General features: G+C 37.2%; 3 protein-coding genes across 5 annotated transcripts; all 3 read left to right on the top strand.

The window, feature by feature from the left end:
- Positions 1-542: 542 nt before the first annotated feature.
- Positions 543-13,544, top strand: LOC125214981 (MAG2-interacting protein 2). 3 transcript variants are annotated; one of them, XM_048116439.1, is made up of 14 exons: positions 543-800; positions 944-1,012; positions 1,870-1,956; positions 2,074-2,122; positions 2,831-3,004; positions 3,561-3,762; positions 3,869-4,089; positions 4,752-5,688; positions 6,187-7,154; positions 7,717-7,790; positions 8,286-8,645; positions 9,044-10,235; positions 10,391-10,656; positions 10,734-13,544. In XM_048116439.1, exons 3-14 carry the CDS (start codon positions 1,870-1,872, stop codon positions 13,353-13,355), a joined length of 7,152 nt encoding a protein of 2,383 aa, XP_047972396.1. In that variant the 5' UTR covers positions 543-800; positions 944-1,012; the 3' UTR covers positions 13,356-13,544. The 3 variants fall into 3 exon arrangements, with proteins under 3 accessions (XP_047972396.1, XP_047972324.1, XP_047972241.1); XM_048116367.1 differs by having other exon boundaries at positions 902-1,012; XM_048116284.1 differs by having other exon boundaries at positions 894-1,012.
- Positions 13,545-14,750: 1,206 nt separating this feature from the next.
- Positions 14,751-15,233, top strand: LOC125193682 (E3 ubiquitin-protein ligase RNF130-like). The gene has a single exon (XM_048091530.1). It carries the CDS (start codon positions 14,751-14,753, stop codon positions 15,231-15,233), a length of 483 nt encoding a protein of 160 aa, XP_047947487.1.
- A 1,514-nt stretch (positions 15,234-16,747) lies between these two features.
- Positions 16,748-17,902, top strand: LOC125193673 (serine/threonine-protein phosphatase 7 long form homolog). The gene is made up of 4 exons (XM_048091518.1): positions 16,748-16,992; positions 17,092-17,394; positions 17,464-17,551; positions 17,633-17,902. The coding sequence occupies exons 1-4, from the start codon at positions 16,748-16,750 to the stop codon at positions 17,900-17,902; spliced, it is 906 nt and encodes a 301-aa protein (XP_047947475.1).
- Positions 17,903-23,490: the final 5,588 nt, after the last annotated feature.

Genomic DNA, 23,490 nt, shown 5'->3' with positions numbered 1-23,490 from the left:
ACTTATCATAAATAATAAAGAATTAATTTTATAAATGGTTTTTTGAACTTTGATGTTTGTACATTGGTGGTCTCTAAAAAAAAATACTTATGCGAAGTCTCTTAATTTGCAATTTGAACCAATTTTAAATGCTTACATTTTTCAGTTTTGTTGGAATAAAAATATTTTTATTGGTATTTTATTAAGAGCACATGGGGGAGATGATCAAAATAAGAATGCATTTAAATCAAGAAATGCAGTCCAAATCTTGGCTCTAGGATTAGATGATCTAATGATCAATAATTAACCCAAAACACGGAAGGTCATAATAAAATAGTTTTAGATCATATTATAAGATTTGAGTTTATGTCATGATAAGATCATTTTAGGTCATGCTTTGTTAGCATGACTTAAAAATAAACTAACTATGACATAAAAATGCCCTACATATGACTTTGTTCAGCGTTTCGTAACATATTCATAATACAAAATAAAGATTTATACTGTGATTTATGAAATGAGAAAAAAGGTAAAGATAGAGAATTAAATGAAGGAAAGAGAAAACTAAAAAGTTGAGTTTACGCCTCACCGTGTCAAACACACAGACACTCACAGCGACGTGCCATCGCTTCTCCGGCGATCAGTGACCGCCTCGCTGCATCAACCACGCCGCAGCTGCATCCCCGTCCCATCTCTATCTCGACCTCTCACTCTGCACACCCACACGTCTTCCAATCTCTCTCTGCACGCGGCTGTCCGGCCGATTCGCCGCTGCCGTTACCTGATTCCGCGATACTAGGCTAGTTGTACCTTCAATTTGTGTAAGAAACCTCCCTATACCTCTCATTCATTCAATTTCAGATTCAAATTCAAGCTATGGTTTAGATCATGTTCTTCCCCAATTTGAATTCAAGCAAATCAGGTGCAAATCTATTCTTCAAATCAAACGGATTTCTTCCAACAGTTTTTGCAGCAAGGAGCTTTGGGACGATTGGTTAAGCCTAGGTGTGCGGGGATTCTGGCCGGATTCTCGGTATGTATTGCTGCTTACATTGTAATGTGGGTTGATTGTTTGTTATTTAAAAGACAGTTAACCCTAAACACTCAACAATTCCATGGAATCAAATTGATATAAAAAAACATATGTTAATTCAATTCTCTATTTTTGAATTTGGGGGTTTAGATATAAAATTGATAAAAAACAACACTGACAGTAGGCTGTTGTTGGTGGTGAGTTGGATAAGTCCTCAAATATAGACTTAGGTTCCAAGAGCCAGGACACTTACATTAGATTTCATCGACTAAATTAGCAGCGGTGTGCGCCTGTGCGCATCTGATGTATGCGCCCCACGCCGGCGGCGGCCACCCCAAAATCAAAATATGTTTTTCTGAACACAATAGGAATATAGTTAAACTAAAATGTGCATATAGTTAAATATGAATATGTAGATCCTCGTGGCCTGGCTCTGCTGCCCCAAACTTAGTGATGGTGGTTTTTCCAAGAAATCTTATGGCTTGAACAGTTTATTTACTTAAGATAGAATATATGTCAGTTTCCTTCTATATGTATTTTGTCATGGGATTTTTTCAACTATGTGTTGTAGTTTTGTATCTTCCTCTGTTTCTACAAATCGATTTTTTCATGGACTTTTTAAAGTTTAACTTTTTGTGTCATTCTTAATTTGTCAACATCCATCGTAAATTTATTTGTGATGCAAAAATTTGACCCCGATAAATATACTATGGCAGTCATGGCTCTTAATTTTGATATATGGTTTAAAAAAATCATGAAGTTTGGCAGGAATTGGCCAGCCAAAAGAACTGCGTTTTTATATATGTATGTATAGATAGATAGATTTGATGTATGTGTTGAATTAATTGTGCGTATAGATGGGGGAGACCGTACATAAGGCACTGTTTGAGACGCGACGTCATGTTTCCAGACCTTACTCTTCCAATTATCCTCCGAAGCAACAGGTTTTTGTGCACCTTGTTTTTTTTTTCCTTTATGTTTTGATTGATTGTTAGTGCTGAATTATTTAGTTCCGACCCAGTTTCTGTATAGTTGATTGTTTGATTTTTTCGTTTGTTAAGGTGACAGATGGCGACGGGGGTGGTTTACTTTCATATCTTCCATTTCGAGGTATGTGAACTTGTTTACTGTGAATTTTGTGATTTGACTTTACTTGTTTATTTGAGTATTGCAATTTGAGTTTTGTTAGAGGTTTGGTAATTTAATTTGTTGGAGTTTTATTCTAACTTTGTTTCAGTTGGGAAGTAATTTTCCCAGTAAAGTGATGTTATTTGGCATCTATGTATAGTGTAACTGTTTACTGTGAATTTGGCGATTTGACTTTTTGTTTATTTGAGTATAGCAATTAGAGTTTTGTAAGAGGTTTGGTAATTTGTTGAGATTTGTTCTAACTTTGTTTCAGTTGGGAAGTAATGTGCCCAGTAAATCGATGTTATTTGGCATCAATATATAGTGTACTTGTTTACTGTGAATTTGGCGATTTGACTTTACTTGATTATTTGAGTATAGCTATTTGAGTTTTGTTAGAGGTTTGGTAGTTTGTTGAGTTTTGCTCTAACTTTGTTTCAGTTGAGAAGTAATGTGCCTAGTAGACTGAAGTTATTTGGCATTGATGTATAGTGTTGATTGAATGATATAGTAGTTAGAAATATTAATTTCAATATGAAGAAATTGATATTCTAATTTAAAGCTCATTTTTCATCCTTTTGAAGTGTGTTTAAGTTCCCTTATTTGTTTATTTTTCTCCTAATTTATTTTATTTATGCGGTGATTACTTTGTTGCTGATGCAATTTTTTCTGTTCTTTTGTACCATGAAGGGATTACTAAACTCAAAGAGAAATGGAGTGCATACAGACAACCGCGAAGATCAAGAAGATTGGTGTCCTTGTTTGTGTCTGCTAGTGGTGATTATGTTGCTGTGGCTTATGGCAATCAAATAACAATTTTGCAGAAAGAAAATGACTACCAGGAGCCTGTAGGAATTTTGACATGTAAGATTTACGTATGTTAAAATGTTGCGTGAATCTTCAGGAAATCATTACTATTTTAGACACTTTTGTTAAAGGATAATTGTGTATGAGTATCATTACATGAAATTAGAAAGTTGAAGCTTTTTTAGAATTATATTTATTTGGGAATTTGAGGCGAACTCTAATTTTCTTTAATTTGTCAAGGTTTATCATTTAAGTTTCCTCTTTACACTCATGCTGGTAGTAGTGGTAGTCTGGTAGACCTATAGAAAGTTGTGTAATATCTTGCTTCTGGTGTTATATGTTGTTTCTGAAGCATATTTCTCCTTTGCTCTTGAGATCATGAAAAAGTAGCCAAATTCCCAAATAACTATTAGTTGTGGACAATTTACGAGGAGTCATAAATAGCCCAACAATTTGGTTATTCTCTGACGAGATTTGAAGCTTATCACTGTACCCATTGGTACAAAGACAATATTTAAAGATCTAGGAAGTTCCCCTGAATAATATGTCAATCTGATTCTTGAATAATTTTTGCAGTTGATATTGATTGTCTTAGATGTTTTCGCTGATGTAGGTGAGTCTGCCGGTATATTCACATGCGGGACCTGGTCTGAGTCTCATGAATTACTTGGAGTTGTTGATGATACTGGTACCATATACGTTGTCAAACCATACGGAGAAGAAATGACAAGAATTACGAAGAGGCATTTGAATTTATCGTCGCCTATTGTTGGCTTGATTTTGCAAGATGATGCTTCTGAAAAGAAATCTTACTTGTAAGTTTGACTAAATGTGTCTGTATCTTTAAAAATTTGTCTTCCACTGATGTTGGATCAAAACTCTATCGTTTTCCTAATTTATGAATACAAAACTTTTTGGCAGGTGTAGCTTCACAGTCTTTGCTGCAGATGGTTCTTTTCATGATATCGAGATATCAAAGGATCCTAGTGCTTCCATTTCTTCAGCTAAATCCCTGAATAATTCATCGATGCTTAGACAATTTCCTTCAGAAATTTGCTGCTGGGACTATCATCCAGAACTTTCTTTATTTGCCATAGTCAGTAGCTCTACTGATAGCAAATCTGCCGTTAATGAGAGTGCTGGTATTTTCTGACATTCTTTCTCAATCTTAATAACTTTTGTAGGGGGGGAGAAATGATCATTAATGAACAAGTATTCCGTGACACAAAATCCATCAGCCAGCTAGGAATATTATAAGTCACATAGATGGACCATCGATGGTTGTAGCATGGTACACCAAAGCACAAACTTTTTATTAACACTAGACATTTGAGATGCCAATTAAGGATCATTATGATTACATTGTTCGGTTGTTCCCTAGGGTTGTCTGACTTATCCTAGTGCTTATTCTGTAGACTATAACACCAAGTCTTACAACTTTATGGTGCATTGCATGAATTTTAAAGTTTCACGCAAAGTTTCAATTGATATTTTGTGTTCATGCAGATTTATCAGTCACAAAACATTTTCTTTTGCTAGCTAAGAAATTAGAGAAATCTTATTTTTTTTCAAAAGCTCAAGTGGTCTAATTTGAGCTTCTCAAAATTTTACAATGACGAGTTCACCATCTTGTGTAAAATATAGACAATATGAACAGATGCGGTTTCCCTGTTTGGAAACTATAGTTGCTCAAGCCTTTGCAAATGTTACCAATTTTCCTTCCTTACTAGTTGCTCTTAATTTCACAAGAATTTGCAATACATTTGCTGTCTAATAATCAAATTACACAACTCTTCTGTTTCAGGATCCTATACTGTATCTATTTGGCGAAGAAAACAAACTTTGCAAATGGAGCCAGTGGTTTTTAGTGAGTCTGAAGGTTCATACCGTGTTACAAAAGGATATCATGGCCAACTTACGTCTCCAAAAGTGCTGTTTTCACCTAATGGAAACCTTGTTGCTTCCCTAGATGTTAAAGGATGCTTGTTCACTTTTAAATTTGATGAAGATACATGTTCTTTTTTGAGAACTGGAACAGAGTTCTTACAAGATATTGTGGATTTTACTTGGTGGTCTGATGATGTACTTACTATAGCAAAAACAAATGGCACCATCACCATGGTTGACGTTCTTAATCATGTAAATGTATCGGGGAATGATATTTCATACTCAATGCCCCTACTAGAAAGAGCTCATAAGCACCCGGGGCTCATATTTGTTTTAGAGAATAGCTCATCTGAGGATAGCAATAGACCATCTGAACAGAAAGGTGTCATTGATCGTCTCACAACAGAGAGGCCTGATAAATTTGACTTTTCAAAGCTGGAGTGGAGTTTAGTGTCGTTGACAAAAAGATCTGTTATTGAGCTTTATGACAATCTTATTAGAGATCAAAAGTTTCAGGCTGCACTTGACTTTGCTGATTGTCATGGGCTTGATAAAGATGAAGTGCTAAAGTCTCAATGGTTATCTTCCTCCCAAGGAGTGCAAGAGATAAATACTATACTAACCACTATCAAGGATAAAGGTTTCATACTCTCTGAGTGTGTAGAAAAAGTAGGACCAACTGAAGATGCAACAAAGACTTTGCTTTCGTTCGGGCTTCGCTTAACAGACTCTTACAGATTTTCTGAATTGGAGGACGATGAAAATGAGCAGATTTGGAATTTTCGTCTCACAAGACTCAGGTTATTGCAGTTCAGTGACAGGCTAGAGACATTTCTTGGGATAAACATGGGCAGGTAGTAGTTCAAGGTCACCCTCTATCTTTCATGTGATGATATTTTGCTATTTGTGTAACTTTCATATTTTGTGGAGCTAGGATTTTTTTCTATTTATAGGCGAATGCTTAGTTTGCCTCCTAAATTTGGCTCTTGAAACATATTCCTGATATTCCCGAATAGAATTCTACATTATGGATAATAATTATTTGCAAAATCAACTTCTCTTGTTGGCAAACATATGTATGGTCTTGTAATTCTGTTTCATTGGCACAAAGAATCATTTGCTGAAACATATACATGAATATGAACATGCATATACTTATCCGCTAGATTGATGTACAGTTACATGGTTACAACACATACTTGTAATAACAAGAATCCGCTTGCATCCTTTAGATTTGAACTGAAATGATTACCTAATGAATGGCATTAAATGAGCCTCTTTCACTTTGTTGTAATGGTAACATCATTCTTCATGTTATCACTGACTTGCAACTTAATAACTTAGCTTTTCAGATTCTCTATGCAGGAGTATAGTAGATTCCGTGAATTGGCCATCAGCAAAGCTGCTATAGTAATTGCAGAAGGTGGGAAGATTGGAGCCTTAAATCTTTTCATTAATCGTCACCTATATTCTTTGGTTCCCTCCATATTGGAAGTTTTAGCTGCTATACCTGAAACAATACCTGTTCAATCTTATGGACATCTGCTTCCTGCAACTTCTGCCCCCACACATGTTGTTGTCAGAGATGAAGATTGGGTGGAATGTGAAAAGATGGCGATGTTTATAAAAAATTTCCATGTGAATCATGAGAGTTCTATCCAATTTATTACTGAACCCATCGCAATGAAATACCTGTCATTTCAGTGGCCATCAATATCTGAACTTTCTTCTTGGTACAAGAAAAGAGCTAGAGATATCGATTCCTTAAGTGGCCAACTAGAAAACAGCATGTACTTGGTTGATTTGGCAATTCGTAAGGGCATATCGGAGTTGAAAGATTTCCTTGACGATATTCATTGTTTGTTCCAACTTATATACTCTGATGAAAATGAAGATGACACCAACTTTTCTATGAATCTTGCTAGCTGGGAGCAGTTATCAGATTATGAAAAGTTCAAGTTGATTATGATGGATGTTAAAGAGAACAATGTGATTCCTAGATTACACAAGAAGGGTATTCCATTTATGCAAAGGAGGGTTAGCGTATTGACTGGGGTTGATGCTACTGTTGGTCAACTTACACCAGCTAAGTCTGCCGACTCATTTCTTGTAAGATGGCTGAAAGAAGTTGCTACACAAAACAAACTAGAATTGTGCTTAATAGTGATTGAAGAAGGGTGCAGAGACATGGCTGAACCTCCTATATTTAAAGACAAAATGGAGCTTGTTGATTGTGCCCTCAAATGTATATACTTGTGCAGTGACGTAGATAGGTGGAGTACCATGTCCAATATTTTGTCTAAACTGCCACAGATGCAAGGTACATTTTCTTCAGCTATTATAAATAGCTAGAGAATTCGACCGTGCTTGTTTTATCACAATGCCAAATTTGCTTACTTGAAAATGGATAAGTGGATATCAAACCTTCTTCCTGTAGTATCGTCTCTCTCTCTCATATCACTATATTTCAAGTATTCTTTGCTTTGCAAAGTTTTTCTAATAATTACCTGAATGTTTTCTGCTCAGTTTCTCACTGGGTAGTAGTGTGTGCCCATATGTTTAAAGCCTTTCATCAAATATATTCTTGTAACTTTTTAGTAAATCTGCGGAGAACGAAGAATATAGTGTGTTTACTTGCTGTTTCTGAATTTGTGACACAGTTTGCTTGAGGTATGTCCAGACTTAGAAAAGGCAGATAGTATGCGAACTACTTTTTCTCACGGTCTAATCATATAGTACTGTATTTCTTTTCCACGTGATCTCCATTCATTATCTTAATTTTCCATTTGATTACACCAAGAAAGGGATGTGGTAATCAGGAGGTCTGCATCAAATTATGTTTTAAATCACAAGTAATGACTAAGCTTTTTTTAATATGCCAGCTGCGGATATAAAGAAAAGGCTTAAACTTGCAGAGGGCCATGTTGAAGCAGGAAGACTATTGGCTTGCTATCAGGTGTCATTAACTTCCCTGTCTGCTTAATTTCTATATGCTAAACCTGTTATCAATATAGTTTTGCTTTCTCCCTCTGTTTTATACATAGGCAGGGAAGCTTTGTTGTTTCCTGGTATTATAAGATATATAGATATTTCAGTGAGACCTGAAAGGCAGTGAATAGTTCCTTTCTTGACCTGAAAATTCTAATGTTCCTCTTAAGGACCTTGTAGGTACTATCTCAAGATGTGTTTTAAATAGTTTTAAGTGAATTGAAGGTAATGTTCAATTACTTAGGCAGTTTATCTTTTCAAGTAGAGCAAACGTAACTTGATATTGCCGCTGTGAGCTGTCTATACTATCATCATTCTGGTTGAGGATGCATGTCAATACATTTAATCTTTGCACATGTATCACATGCACTGCAGTTTCAAGGGTTATATCCAATTTGATGCTCTTTTAGAAATGCATCCCTTGATTCATGGTACTCATTACATCTATTTCATCTGTGTTTAGGTCCCAAAGCCCATTAACTTCTTTGTGAATTCACACTTGGATGAGAAGGGTGTAAAACAAATTCTCCGTCTTTTACTTTCAAAATTCGTTCGCTGGCAACCAACCCGTACTGATCATGATTGGGCACACATGTGGCGTGATTTGTTATCTCTTCAGGAAAAGGCTTTTCCTTTTCTAGATTTGGAGTTTGTGTTGATTGAGTTCTGCAGAGGATTGCTTAAAGCTGGAAAATTTTCTCTAGCTAGGAATTATTTGAAAGGTACCAGTTCTGTTACTCTGGCAACAGACAAGGCTGAGAATCTTGTTATTCAAGCTGCAAGAGAGTATTTCTTCTCAGCGCCGACTCTTACTTCCCCCGAGGTTATTCTTGTTCTTACCTCAGAATATTTAACTTATTACTTGTGTAGTGGATCTATACTGTGTTTCTATTGGCACCTTTCTATTAAATAACGTTAGATTGTGTTGTTGACTAGTGTCTATCAATTTATTCGTTGGCAAGAGGAAAAATGTAAAAACACTAATGCAAGAGAACTAGCTCTATGCATATTCTCTTTATCCAGGCTTCATTGATATTATGGTCTTTTGGTTTCTCTGTCTTACAGTGATCTGGTACAGAAAACTGTATTTCCAACTATAGATTTACTAATCTATCCTCTCAGTTATATGATTGCTGTTTTGATTTGCGAGAGTTGAATTTTTTTTCTTGGTTTGACACTTGTGATAAGAAATTAATAAATATTTTTGGAACTCATGTGTAGATCTGGAAGTCTAAGGAGTGTTTGAATATCTTCCCTAGCAGCAGAACTGTCAGGGTTGAGGCTGACATTATTGATGCTGTTACAGTTAGACTTCCAAATCTTGGGGTTAACCTTCTGCCTATGGCATTTAGGCAAATAAAAGATCCTATGGAAATAATTAAGTTGGCAGTTACAAGCCAAAGTGGATCTTATCTAAACGTTGATGAACTTATTGAGATTGCTAAACTTCTTGGATTGAGCTCACCAGAAGAAATATCAAGAGTCCAAGAAGCTATTGCAAGAGAAGCAGCGTATACAGGAGACATACAGCTGGCTTCTGATCTCTGTCTTGCTTTGGCCAAAAAGGGCCATGGTTGTATTTGGGACTTGTGTGCTGCTATTGCAAGGAGTCAAGCTCTTGAGAGCATGGACTCAAAATCCAAAAAGCTACTTTTAGGATTTGCTTTGAGTAATTGTGATGAGGAATCAATTGGTGAGCTTCTTCAGGAATGGAAAGATCTCGACTTGCAGGACCAGTGTGAAAGTCTGACTATGTTGACTGGAAGAGTGCATTCCGAATTATTGGAGCAGAGTTCCAATGAACAAGGTGAGTTTTTCGAGAGGAGATACACAAGTGTTGAGAACCAGGAGCCACAATTTGAAAAGTTGAAAAGTTTACTCTCTCTGGTTGTTCAAAATCTGTCATCTGAAAATGGCTGGGAACACCTTTTTAAAGAGAATTCGAAAGTATATTCTTTTGCTGCCTCAAAGCTCCCGTGGTTGCTCAAATTGTCTGAGGATGGAGAACTTGGGAAAAGTTTTACTTCAGATTGGGTCTCCAGATTCCAGCATGTGAGTATAAGGACAAGAGCAGTGATGACTGTATTATCGTGGTTGACAAGGAGCGGTTTCGTCCCAAAGGATGATCTGATCGCTTCTCTGGCTAAGTCAATTATGGAACCCCCCGTTTCAGATGGGGATGATGCTATAGGTTGCTCTGTGCTGTTAAATCTCATAGATGCCTTTCATGGAGCTGAAATAATTGAAGAACAACTGAACATAAGAGAAAACTACAATGAATTCTCTAGTCTGATGAACGCCGGAATGATTTATAGTTTGTTGCATAGTTATGGTGTTGAATGCAGGAATCCTGCTCAAAGGAGAGAAGCTCTGACAAATGCACTTCAAAAAAAACACAAGACACTCAATTCAGGTGAAATTCTTTTCTAGTAAATTCTTGAAAACTTTGGCATTTCTTTTTTTTACCCAGCATATTTGCAGAAGTTCCCTCCTTTTCTTTTCTCAGTCCTTTTGGTTTCTACGTGCTACCATTCAAAAATTGCTCAACTCGTGTTTTATAAAATCCAGATGAGTGCACTAAAGTACACGAAGCACAATCAACATTTTGGAATGAGTGGAAAATCAAATTAGAGCAGCAGAAAAATGTAGCCGATGAATCGAGAATATTGGAGAAATTAATTCCTGGAGTAGAAAACTCTCGCTTTTTTTCTGGGGACATGGAGTACATACAGAGTGTTATTTTTTCTCTTATTGAATCTGTTAGAATCGAAAAGAAGCAAATATTGAAGGATGTTCTCATTCTTGCTGACACCTATGGAGTGGACCGGAGCAAGGTATATCTATTTGCAAACTTTTTTGGCCATGATAAGTTTTTTATAATTAAACATTTCAATGTGCTGTGTTGTTTTAGGTGCTCCTGTATTACCTTAGGACTATACTTGTTTCTGATGTATGGAGTGTTGATGATATTCTGGAGGAGGTTTCAGTATATAAGGAAGAGATACTTGCTAATGCTGCAGAAGCCATAATGTCCATTTCTTCATCCGTCTATCCTGTAATTGATGGCCATGATAAGCAGAGGCTTGCATTTATCTACGATATACTCTCTGATTGCTATAAGCAGATGGAAGTATCAAAAGAGTTGCCTCCTGAAATCGACCAAAATCTAGTGCAAAGAAGTGCCCTTGAGCTAGCTACATTTTGCAAAATTGTTGGGAAAGAATGCAGCAGGGTCTCCTTTATTAAGAGCCTTGATTTTAAAAATATTGCTCTGTTACAGACTCTGAACTTGGACTGCTTCAATGATGAAGTTTGTGCTCAGATAAATGAAAATAATGTGGAGGCATTAGCAGAGATGGTTCAAAACCTGGTTCATATGTATGGTGATATTGTTCCTGGTAGTCTTTTGTCATGGAGATCTGTATATACTCGTTATGTAATGAGCTCTCTCATCACTTTAGAGTGTAGAGCCGGAGATGAGATGCATTTTCAAAGCTCTGAAGATATTAACTCTTTTATAGATGAGTTGGAGCAGTTGTTTGACATATGCAAAAAGTATATTATATTGATGGAATACCAAGATATGTTAGACGTAGTGCGACATTTTTTCACTATCATCTTACCCATCAATGAAAGCTTGAGGAAATTTCCTTGTGACACAAGTGGGAAAGAGTGCCTTGTGAAACTTATAAACTTGTGGCTCAGGTTGATGAATGATGTGGAAGATCTGGTGTCACTGGATTCTTCTGGAGAAAGGTTCTATTCTGAATGTTCTATAATATGTCTGAAAGTTTGCTTGGATTTGCTTGTAAAAGATGTTGTATTACCCAGTCAGGTTTGGTGCACAGTTGTTAATTATGTGGCGTATGGTCTCGTAAACAGTGTTGCTACTGAAGTATTCAATTTTTGTCGAGCAATGATTTTTTGTGGCTGTGGGTTTGAAGCTATAGCTCATGTCTTCTCTGCAATAGTGGAAAAGTTCCCACCCGGAACATTGTTGATAACAACCAGTGGAGAATCATCTGTTGACATCCAGGATCTTTCGAAACTCTATCTAAGTATACTTGAGACTGTCTTACAAGAAATAGCTGGAGGTTCCCCTGAACGTCGGCGTTTGCATTATTTACTTTCGTCCCTGAGTAAAATGGAAGGAGACTTGGAGCTACTGAAGAAAGTAAGGCTTGCAGTTTGGCACAGAATGTCGATGTTCTGTGACGATTTGCAGCTGCCAAGCCATATCCGGGTATATTCCTTGGAGCTTTTGCAATTTCTCTCCGGTAGGAAGCGAGATTCGGAAGCTTTTTCTTCAAAAGGGTCTGCATTTCTTCTGCCTTGGGAAGGGTGTGATGATTTGCAGGACATGACTCCAAAACGCGAGAACATTTCTGATGACCCGACTGCAAAAGATGCGCCCAGTAGATTTACAAGTACCCTGGTGGCCTTGAAATCGTCACAGTTAGTTTCATCTGTCTCCCCTAGCCTCGAAATTACCCCAGACGATATTAATTCAGTTGATTCTGCTGTTTCCTGCTTTCTACGAGTATCAGAATTGGCAATTACCGCATCTCATGTTAATGCTTTGTTGGCTGTACTGGCTGAGTGGGAGGGGCTTTTTACAACGAGAACAGATGAAGGCACTTCTCTCGATGCATCTGATGCTGCCAATAACTGGGCCAACGATGACTGGGATGAAGGTTGGGAGAGTTTCCAAGACGAATCAGTCGAGAAGGAAACTAAAGAAAGCAGTATCCTCTTGATTCATCCTCTGCATATTTGTTGGATGACCTTACTAAGTAAAATGGTAGCGCTCTCGAGCCAGACTGACATATTAAGATTGCTTGATCAGAGTGTTGCCAAAAATTGTGGAGTACTGCTGAATGAAGACGATACTCGTAGTCTGACTCAGACTATACTCGAGTTGGATTGCTTTTTAGCTCTGAAGATAGCACTATTACTCCCTTACGAGGCAATACAAATCCAGTGCTTGGATGCCATTGAGAACAAGTTGAAGGAAGGAGGCATACAGGACGATATTGCGCAGGACCATTTCTTCTTCGTCCTCATTTTATCATCTGGGATTTTGTCTAAAATCATAACAAAGGCTTCTTATGGCACCACCTTCTCTTACCTATGCTTCATGGTTGGTAACTTGTGTCGGCAGTTCCAGGAGGCACAGGCATCACCTATCAGACACGATGGAGCTACTGGAGAGGAGAGGAACAAAGGATTCCTCTTCGTGAGACTTATCTTTCCTTGTTTTGTGGCAGAGCTCGTGAAGGCTGATCAACATGTTCTGGCCGGCTTTCTGGCTGTAAGATTCATGCACACGAATGCTTCACTCAATTTAATCAACGTTGCAGAAGCGAGTCTCAGGACGTATCTGGAAAGGCAGGTTCTTCAACTGCAGGAAAAGGAGTTATTGGAGAATACCAGCATCTTCGAACCTCTTTCGAATACAGTTAGCAATTTCAAGGGCGGGTTAGAAAAATTGTTGCAATCTGCTCTGTCTTTACTGCCAAGAGATGTTAGGTAACTGGTGGAGAAGTCATGTACACATGTTCTATAGTTTTACTACTTTGCTCAGAATTCCACAACTAAAAAAGAATTGTGGTCTGTTATATACAGATTTTATAATAGCGACGATGAATTTATGTTTGCGTTTTACAGAATGAAAATCATTTTGGGGCGGGACGATAATTTATTTATGTTTTTAAGTGATGAATTTTTTCTATTGATCTAATGAATTATTTCGATCTATACATGTTTTGAATTTTGATATACTACTTCCTTTTCCTATAAAAATAGACATTCTTTCCATCTTGATCCGTTAATAAAAGTAATCCATCCGTCAACTATTTACGGTCTCTCTTTGATTCGTCATGGATTTAAAAAATGCTTTGATTTGTGATTAAAAAAAATGGGAAAATTAGTTAGCTAATATGACCCCATTTTTACGTATATAGGTTTTATTCTTTAATTAGTGATTTAGTTGAATAAAAATAATCCATCCGTCAGTCATTCATTGTCTCACTTTGATTCGTCACGGATTTTGGAAAATGCTTTGATTTGTGATAAAAAAAAATGGGAAAATTAGTTAGTAGAGTGTGGTCCCATTTTTATGTATATAGGTTTTATTCTTCAATTAGTGATTTAGTTGAATATGGGGTCGTTCTTAATCAAGATGGAAAACCGTAAACAAGACTTTAAATCGTGGACGTCCCGAAATAACAAAATGAGATATAGTTTTTTCACGGATAGAAGGTGTAGTACGATGAAAAAAAATTCTCTAATTAGGTAGCCTATATTTTCTACTAAAATATTTCAATTAGCTTTTCTTTCTATTTCATATTACTTATTACTTCCTCCGTTATATAGTAATAGAATCATTTTGGTACACGTTCCATAGTAATATAGTCATTTTCTTTTTTAGTAAAAGTCAACACATTTTTCCACACCTACTTTACTCTCTCTTACTTTTTTCATTTTTCACTTTATTCTTTATTTACTTAATTCACCTAACACAATTTTTCTTAATCTTTATGCCGAAAAGAAATGTCTTCATTCCTATGGAACGGAAGGAGTAATAGTGTATTAAAATTTGTTGCAAAGAATACATTTTGTAAATTAGGCAAGCTCTAACATCCTGGTAAAATAAAAAGGAACGTGCCGGATAATAAACAATTTATTTGACAAAATAATTAAACTATAAGTATTTTTATAATAAAAACGTCTAACCGGATAATAATACTTATAATAATAATGTCAGGATTAAAGTTAACGTTGAACTACAAGGAAAGTGTTGCAACACAAGGAAAGTTGTACCTATAAATGGACGCCTAATTAACACCTCTCCAATCTTACTCTGAAATCTTACTCTGAATTCCAAAATCTCCTTCGATCTCAACATAATTCATTCTAGTGCAAGAAGATGGCTTCCTACAGAAATCGCGCGACTTGGTATGACCGGTCGATGCTGCAGAGCGACGAGACGATCTTCGTGATCCCGCCCAATCAGAGCCGTCACCGCTCCTCTAATTGGTACGACTGCTCGATGCTGCAGGGAGACGACACCATCTTCCTCGTCCCACGCATCCAGAGCCGTCGATTCGTCGCCGCCGCCGACGGTCATGATCGAAATCAATTAGGGGTTGCGAGGAGGAGGAGGATGATGATCGCGGAGCACATGAGAAGTAAATTAGTGGTGCGTGATCACAGTCACAGAGATGATGATGATGATGATGATGATGATGGACTTGGAGTGTGCGTGATTTGTCAAGACAATTTGAATTTGGTAGCGCAAAATCATAAAATCGTGAGACTTGATTGCGCCCACTATTATCACCCGCGCTGCATCACCAATTGGCTCAACGTCAAGAACACGTGTCCCTTGTGTCAAGCACCTGTCGTTTAGTTTAATTGCTGTATTTTACTAATTTCTTTTGTAAGAGAATCAATCTACAACAATTTTATTTGTGTCAAACAACTGTCGTTCAATTGTTGTATTTTAATTTGTTTTTAAGAGAATCATTTATATACACCACCGGTGCAACGTTGGAATATAGTAAATAATTAAAAGATTACCATAACATAATGCCTTTTTTTCAATTGGGATGACCGGTTTTATTATTAATTATATTGTTTGCTTACTAAATTACACTTTAAATTATTTTAGCTTCATCCCACAATAAGTGTCATATTTTGCATTTCAATTTATCATAGAATCACATTTCATTTTTACTATAAATGGTAAGTGGACTCCACATTCCACCAACTAATGTTACACATGTTTTATTATAAACTAATATATATAAGTGAGACTAATAATCCACAAACTTATTCAATCTATTTTTCTTTACATTTCTTAAAATCCATGCCCACATTAAATGTGACACTTAATGTTGGGACTGAGGTAGTATTTTTTATCTAAAGAACATTGATCTTAATATTTAGATATCACAACAAATTAAATCTCCATATTCTACTCCTATTCTAGATCTAGTACTCCATCGATTAGATCTCCATAAACGCCTATGTCAACGTATATACATTTGCAGATATGTATATGCATAGCAACATTATATACACTACCTGCATTATTTATCAAATGTAAAGCTACCATTTTAACTGCAAAATGGAGCAATAGAACATTGGATACACACTTGACTATTAACTTGCATTGACACACGCTACAAAACAAAAGAGTACTATATTGGATAAAAATCACTAATAAAAAAATACTTCGGAGCAATAGAACATTGGATACACACTTGACTATTAACTTGCATTGACACACGCTACAAAACAAAAGAGTACTATATTGGATAAAAATCACTAATAAAAAAATACTTCTTCCGTCCTATAAAATACTATATTGGATAAAAATCACTAATAAAAAAATACTTCTTCCGTCCTATAAAAGTATTTCTTTTTTTGATTCTAGAGGAAAACTTAAGTTCCATATTTGTACTGGACTTTTTTTAAAATCATTCTGGATGCATGGAACTTATAACTTATCGGATTAAATAGAGAGATTATCATTATTTCCTTCCTAGTCATAACACATTACAAAATGAATCAATTCCTACATTTGTAAACAATTACTATTATTCCCTTAAAAAGTAGGATTTTTTTATTTTTCTGTTTTCTTTTTACAGCTTCTGTTACCTTCTTGAACTTGTTTGTTTAGGACCTAATTTGAATATGTCATTAGATTAGATGACAACTTCAAGTTCTAGCGGACCGTTATTATGTGGACCCGAAGATCCGTCAGTGCCATTTCTTCAGAGAAAACACATTTTAAATAAACTACTGAATGATGGCACAACACATGTTTTCAAAGTTCGATGAACGGAAAGTAAGATTTGGGATGTGGATATTCATGACAATGTGATGTATTGGCTTGAGAGATTTGGTTTCAAAGGCATGATGGATTGTGGGAAGTCGATGAAGGTCGACAATAAGCTTATCACGGCTTTGATTGAGTGTTGGAGGCCGGAAACGCACACTTTCCATCTACCGATTGGAGAGGTGACGGTGACTTTAGAAGATATGCAAGCCATTTGGGGCTTGAGAGCGGACGGTCACGTTTTCACAGGTCGTGACTATCATGTCGGATATCCCGATTGGCCTAGCAAGTGCCAAGCTTTGCTGGGATGGTTACCAGATACAGGGTCAGAGACATAGCAAGGCGGTTTGCTGATGACCGCTCTGATCAATCAAACGAGGATACCTTTGGGTGATTACCTACCTACATATGTATATATCCAAAGGGCACGTATCCATGCCCTAATCTTGTTAGGAGGACTCATTCTACCAGACACCACGGGGTGTAAGGTTCCTTATATGTGGCTGAATGCATTGGTGGATCCGGACGAAGTGCAGAATATTAGTTGGGGTAGTGCGGCTTTGTCGTACCTGTATCATTATCTGTGTGGGGCTTCCATAGATCAGAGGAAAGAGTTGGGTGGGCCTATGGTGCTTCTGCAGCTATGGGCGTGGAAAAGAATGCCCACATTGAGGTCGTTGTTCATAGGAGCGCTCGTACACGAGCCATATACGCCATGTGGCGCCAGGTATGTATTTAAACATTTATTTTTTATGTATCTTGGGACAACGGCTTTTTACATCAATTTTATTTATAGGTGGAAAGGAACTACGCATATAGGAAATGCTCCTAGATTTTCGTTTGAGCATTACCGTGATCAAATATCTTTGATTAAACCTGGGCAGGTGACTGTCTTTTTTTTTTTTTTACTTAATTTATGAATTTATTATGAAATTAATTTGGCTTTTACATTGTTGGTTTTGTAGTTTTTGTGGACGCCATATGCAAATTGCATGCTGACTGACTACTGTAGGGATGTGACTGGATGCTCCCATTGTGACACTTATTTGATATGTTGGGCATATGTCGAGGCGCATGAGGCTGGACGAGTGCGCAGACAATTTAATCAGTACCAGGAGATTTCTCAATCCGTAGATAGGATGCTCAAAGAAGCTGATCATTTGAAAAAAAATAATCGGCGTGGTAAGAAAGGAACTAATTGGGAAGAAATGCGTCAGTTCTTTATTGGGAAATGAGACATGAGATATGAACAGGTTCGAGGCAACCTTAGGTGGCGCAACGATGTACAATAACACTCAACTGAGTCCGGGATACATGGCGTTTGACTATTGATCAAGAGATAGACCCAAGAGTGCGACAGATTCGAGAAATTGTTAGGCGTACTCTTCAGTCTACGAACCACGCCAATGTCATGGAGTACCCGACTTCCCAACGCCAAGATGTGGTCATGCCTGAAAGACGAAGGACTGTACCACATCCACATCCTGGGGTGAGGGGTGTTCGAGTTGGTGGACACGGTAACACGCGACAGATTAGGATGTCGCAACCGCATCCTGATTATGTGCAACCAGCGCCTATGAATCCCGAGTATGACCCACCTCAGTGGTCTTTCTATCCAAGCCAGGAGTCTCAATCACAGTGGAGTCGTCCCCTCCTTTCCCCAAGCCAACCTGAGCCTGATTGGAGTAATCGCCCCTATTCACAAAGCCAAAATGAGCCACAATGGAGTGGAGCCCGAGCATCAGTCGATTCATACTTCCACAATTATCAGTTTGTGGCTCCTCAACGAGTTGAAGAAGATGCTGATGAAGGAGAAGAAGAAAATGAAGTGGAAGAAGAAAATTATGAAAGCGAAGAGGAAAATGAGGAAGCAGAGGTTCAGAACACCAATGTACAACCTCGCCCAGTTGCGGAGGGTTCGTCACGTACTGGGGTTGGGAAGTACGTGAGCAAAGTGATGAAGATATTTTCAACTAGGAAGAATAAGGGGATTGAACCGTCGAAATACACTCCATCGACGTATAAGTAGCTCATTGTGGAATGATGTAATGTTATGTATGTTTTGTTTACTTGAACTTGTTTTCATTATATATTGATTTTTGGTACTTGATCAACAGGTTTATTGTGGCATACTTTAAGATAAATTCTTGCCAATTTCTTTTTAAAAATCCACAACTTTCATGTAAAAACCATTATACAATTACCTTTAATTAGATAAATTATAGTATGTGTGAAAGATAATTTAAATCAAAAGATTTATACGAAACTATAAGTTTTTGTTAATTTTAAAAAATAATTTAAATTCTCATATTGAAGGCGCAAAGCTCAATTACTCAACAAATCCATCACAAAATGAGAAAATCATTACATAAAAAAGGTCCACCAAGATAAAGGTACTCAACCAATCCATCACAAAATGAGAAAATCATTACATAAAAAAAGGTCCACCAAGATAAAGGTACTCAACCAATCCATCACAAAATGAGAAAATCATTACATAAAAAAGGTCCACCAAGATAAAGGTAGCAACTTGTTTTTCATCCAACCGCAGTAGAAACACAGTCTTCACCAACAAGTCCTGTTACAACAGAAAAAGTATGATTTCCCATAACAAGATCCAACATGCGCTGGTAATTTAAATTAAGGAAAACTAAAATTTAGAATAAAAAATACCTGCGCAGCAAAAAGTGAGGATCCTTCTGCAAATGTCAACAACTCCTACATAACACGACCGACTGTGCAATTTCTTCGGTCATGTCCCTCTACGTCGCAATTCCTACACTTGCGGGGAGCTTTCGGTTCATCTTCCTCGCGGACATCCATTTGATTAGGAATCCTTCTTCTTCTTCCTGGTCCGCGCTTTCGAGGAAGCAACTGCTCAGGGGTGATTTGCAATTTTCATCCGGGTTTAGCCCAATAGTCTTCGTGTCTTGGTGCTCCAAATGGGCCACCAGAGTACTGTGCTTCCCATGTGGCTTTGTGGTTGTGTTTATCAATGAGTTCAAACATAGCGTTACCTCTATCTCTAGCAACAGTGCAAGCATGTGAATAATGAACTCTCCACATCTGCCACTCCCCACAAGTGCAATTTGAAGCAAAAAACTGGACCTCTTGTTTGTTGTTTCCCTTTGCCTGTCCATTTTCCATTCGTGGACGACTTAGAATTTGGTAATGGCCTTTTTCTCTCGGTCAAGTACAGAACAATAATGTTTTTGCCCCCTCGCATCATTCGCAGCAAGTTTATCCCTCGCCCACGGGGTTAACCGACCTTCGGTGTGTTGTATTTCTGTTTTTTCTATCTGCCCACCATATTGTTCTCCAAAATGTCAGATCAACTAAAGCTCTAATCGGCAACTCTCTAACACCTTTCAACACTCTGTTGTTTCTCTCTTACATGTTTTGTAACGCCCCGCTTTTTCGAACCCTAATTTTTGTGACGTGAAAATTTTTGCATTAAATGCTTTTAATGCTATGCTATGTGGAATTAAATGACGAGTGATTTATTGCAATGTTCTTGTGACCTAATCGCGATATGGAGTTGAGTTTGAGTTGAATAGTCAAACTTGTTGAATATGTGACGTGGCTATTGAATAGTCAATATTGTGGAAAATATGACGTGGTCGTGGAATGGTCAAAGTCGTTGGAAAATGTGAAGTGGAGGTGAAATTCGAATATGTGGATATTTGAATGTGGGGAGAAAGAATAATTGTGGTGAATTATTTTCCTAAGGGATGAGTGAGAATTAAATAGGAGCATTATTTAAGTATGTGGAATTTTCAACCCCTCCTATTTATTGAAAAGAAATCCTATTTTTCTTGGATTTAATTATTGTTTGGGATAATTATCCAAATTAAATCCAAAGTCCAAATATTCCTATTTATTCTATGAAGAATTCGAAACCCCTCTTATTTCATGGAGATTTTCGAAATCTCCTAATTATGGGAGAAGGGATTATTTTTATTATATTATTTGATCCCTTGTTTATTCTCTTCCATAAATAAATTCAAATATCCTAGCATATCTTGCCAAATCTAAGAAGATCTTACCATATCCTAATTTAAATAGGATTTTAATTAAATCCCTTTTGAGAGAGGCAAACTACACGCCACTTTTCACTATTTAATTGGGGAGAATATTTATTATTTTCTTGCTCCGTGATATTTTATTCTACTCCGTGAAATATTCAAATTAAATCATAGGCTAATTTAATAGCCTAGAATTTGAAATCCCCTAAAGATATTATATCTTGCACTCTATAATTTATTTAATTAAAGATATTAATCTTGCAAATCTCTTCCAAATCTTTAATTTATTTAATTAAAGATATTATATCTTGCACTCTATAAATAAGAGTGAAGACCTAAACCCTAGATCACAAATCACGCCCCCCACTCCCAAATTTTCGATCCTCTCCTCTCTCCCACTCTCTCAAATTTTTCTTCTACTTTCTCCATTAATTCTACATCTTTTGGAGAAGAATTGAAGCTGAAATTCAAGGATATGTTGAAGAATCAAGATCCTACTTGTTTCCTACCGATTGTTCTATTGAAAAGGTATTTTTATTTTGATCTTCTCTTCTTCTACCGATCAATCGGTGTTCTTGAGTCCACATGAATTTAGAACGAGTGAAGGGGAAATTAATCGGTGAATTTGGATGCATGGATGTGTGTGTGTGGCCGAGTGTGTGTGTGCACGCCTCGGTAGGCGTGCACATGTGTCGTGTGTGTGTGCGTGTGTTGTGTGTGGAGAACACTCATGCGTGACACGATTTGATGTTAAATCTAGAGTTGTTGTGTGAATAAAAACGATATGATAATCGTACTTTGATTTTGAATGAGAATATTGAAAATAATCGATGGGAAAAGGGAAACGTGAGAACATGCATATTTTGATCCATGATTAAGACTTATTTGAAATATATGAACTAAAGGTGATAGTTCGCGTTCCCGGTGTGATAACAAGAAGAAGTGCGTTTTTGAACTCGAAGGAAATCGAGGTGGACTTTATTCTAAACTCTCTCTTATGTTGAAAATATATGAAAGTGGAGCAATAAGGGTGGATTAAACTGTTATGTCATGCCTATGAATTATTTTGGATATTGTGTGTGCCTGATGCCTAGATTGTGAGTACGCTCCATTAGGCTATAGGGCTATAAAAACGAATTCGAGTCTGAGTAGGGCCGCAAACCCTATCAGGCTAGTGTACACTGGAGATCGGGAGCCGTCCTTGCTAGTCGGCCGATCTCGTGGGCGAAAGTGTGGCCAATCGTCGCACCATATGAAATGTTGATTGATGAGAAAATGGGAGGTATTATTTGACTGGCCAGTCCATGAAATATTTTGTGCTACTCGATGCTATCTTTTCAATTAAACGCTAAACCTCGAGTTCACTATGGTAAGGGTAGCATAACTATTAAAACATTTTGGCATGAGTCCACTGAGTATGCTTAAAATACTCAGCCCTGCATGTGTTTTCCCTATGTGCAGGTTGAGCGGCGATGGGCGGTCGGTGGTGTTGAGATGGTTGATTCGAATAAAATGGATGGTTGGGATTTTGAGTGTGATCGTGTCCTCATACATGGCTTCGCTCTCTCTTGGAATGCTTCTGCTGAATATTTTGAAACTTATTACCTTAGGTTGTTTTGAACTTGTTCTTTGATTTGGAAATTTTGGTGAATTATTGCATTTTGTTGGAGCTACAATAAACCTTTGACTTTTGAGCTTAGCCTATGTTAGCTATTAAACTCTGATTTTTCGTATTTAAAGCCGTTGACTTATTGCCTTGACCTTCATTAAACACTTGGTCAAATCTCTTTAAATGAAACCCTAGTCTACATTTCTTGATGCCTTAAGCTCGCCTAGTTAACAGTCGTCGTATTTATTACACCCTAGAAATGCCGGGCTGTTACATGTTTGTTGAGGTCAACCCCCATCTCTGTTCATCATCGTAACAAAGATACCAATTTTCTTTTTTGGCTTTATTGAGCTCTTGTATCGCAACAATACTCTCCTCCCGTAGTGCACATCGCCTTCGGATATATTTACGTACTTGAGTTGTGACACACAATCTCCATATCTTGCCTATCACATTAATGCCCTTACATTTTTCCATGATATTTTTCCTCAAATGGACCAAACACCATTTGTGGTGACATATCGGCGGATTTTTCCATTCATCAGAATGCATAGCCTTAATGATTCCTTTACGCCTATCCGATATGATGCACACCTCCCTTTGGTATTTCACCACATGAATTCTTACATGATCCAAAAACCACTGCTAACTGTCGCCAGTTTCTTCATCAACAACATCATATGCAATCGGCAGAGTCTTCTTGTTAGCATCAACACCACAAGCAACAAGCAACTTACCTTTAAATCTTCCTCGAAGGTGAGTCCCGTCTATTGTTAAAACTGGCTGACACTCTTGGAAAGCATGTATAGCAGGCCCAAGTGCCCAGAAAACATAATAGAAGACTTTATTACGTCCCTGGCTCAACAACTCATTGTGCTTCCACTCAACAATTGTGCCTGGATTCCTTGACTGCAGTTCAAGCATGTAGCTTGGCAACTGTCTAAATGACTCCTCCCACCCACATATAATTTGTCATGAACAAAATTTCTTATAACTGATTACCACATGAAATTTGTCATGAACAAAATTTCTTACGGCTGCGGCTTTGTACTTAACATTTTTTAGCAATTGATGGCGAATACACAAAGCAATCATTGATGATGAAAAGTTAGCATGTCCTCTATCATGGGCCCGTTGGGTCACAGAAACTTCCCAAGAACATTCATTCGCTTTTTCAGTGTCGGTCTCG

The sequence above is a fragment of the Salvia hispanica genome, chromosome 1, assembly GCF_023119035.1.
Source record: "Salvia hispanica cultivar TCC Black 2014 chromosome 1, UniMelb_Shisp_WGS_1.0, whole genome shotgun sequence".
Taxonomy (NCBI): Eukaryota; Viridiplantae; Streptophyta; class Magnoliopsida; order Lamiales; family Lamiaceae; genus Salvia; species Salvia hispanica.
The sequence above is the reverse complement of the archived record's forward strand: the minus strand, read 5'-3'. Positions and strand labels throughout refer to the sequence as shown.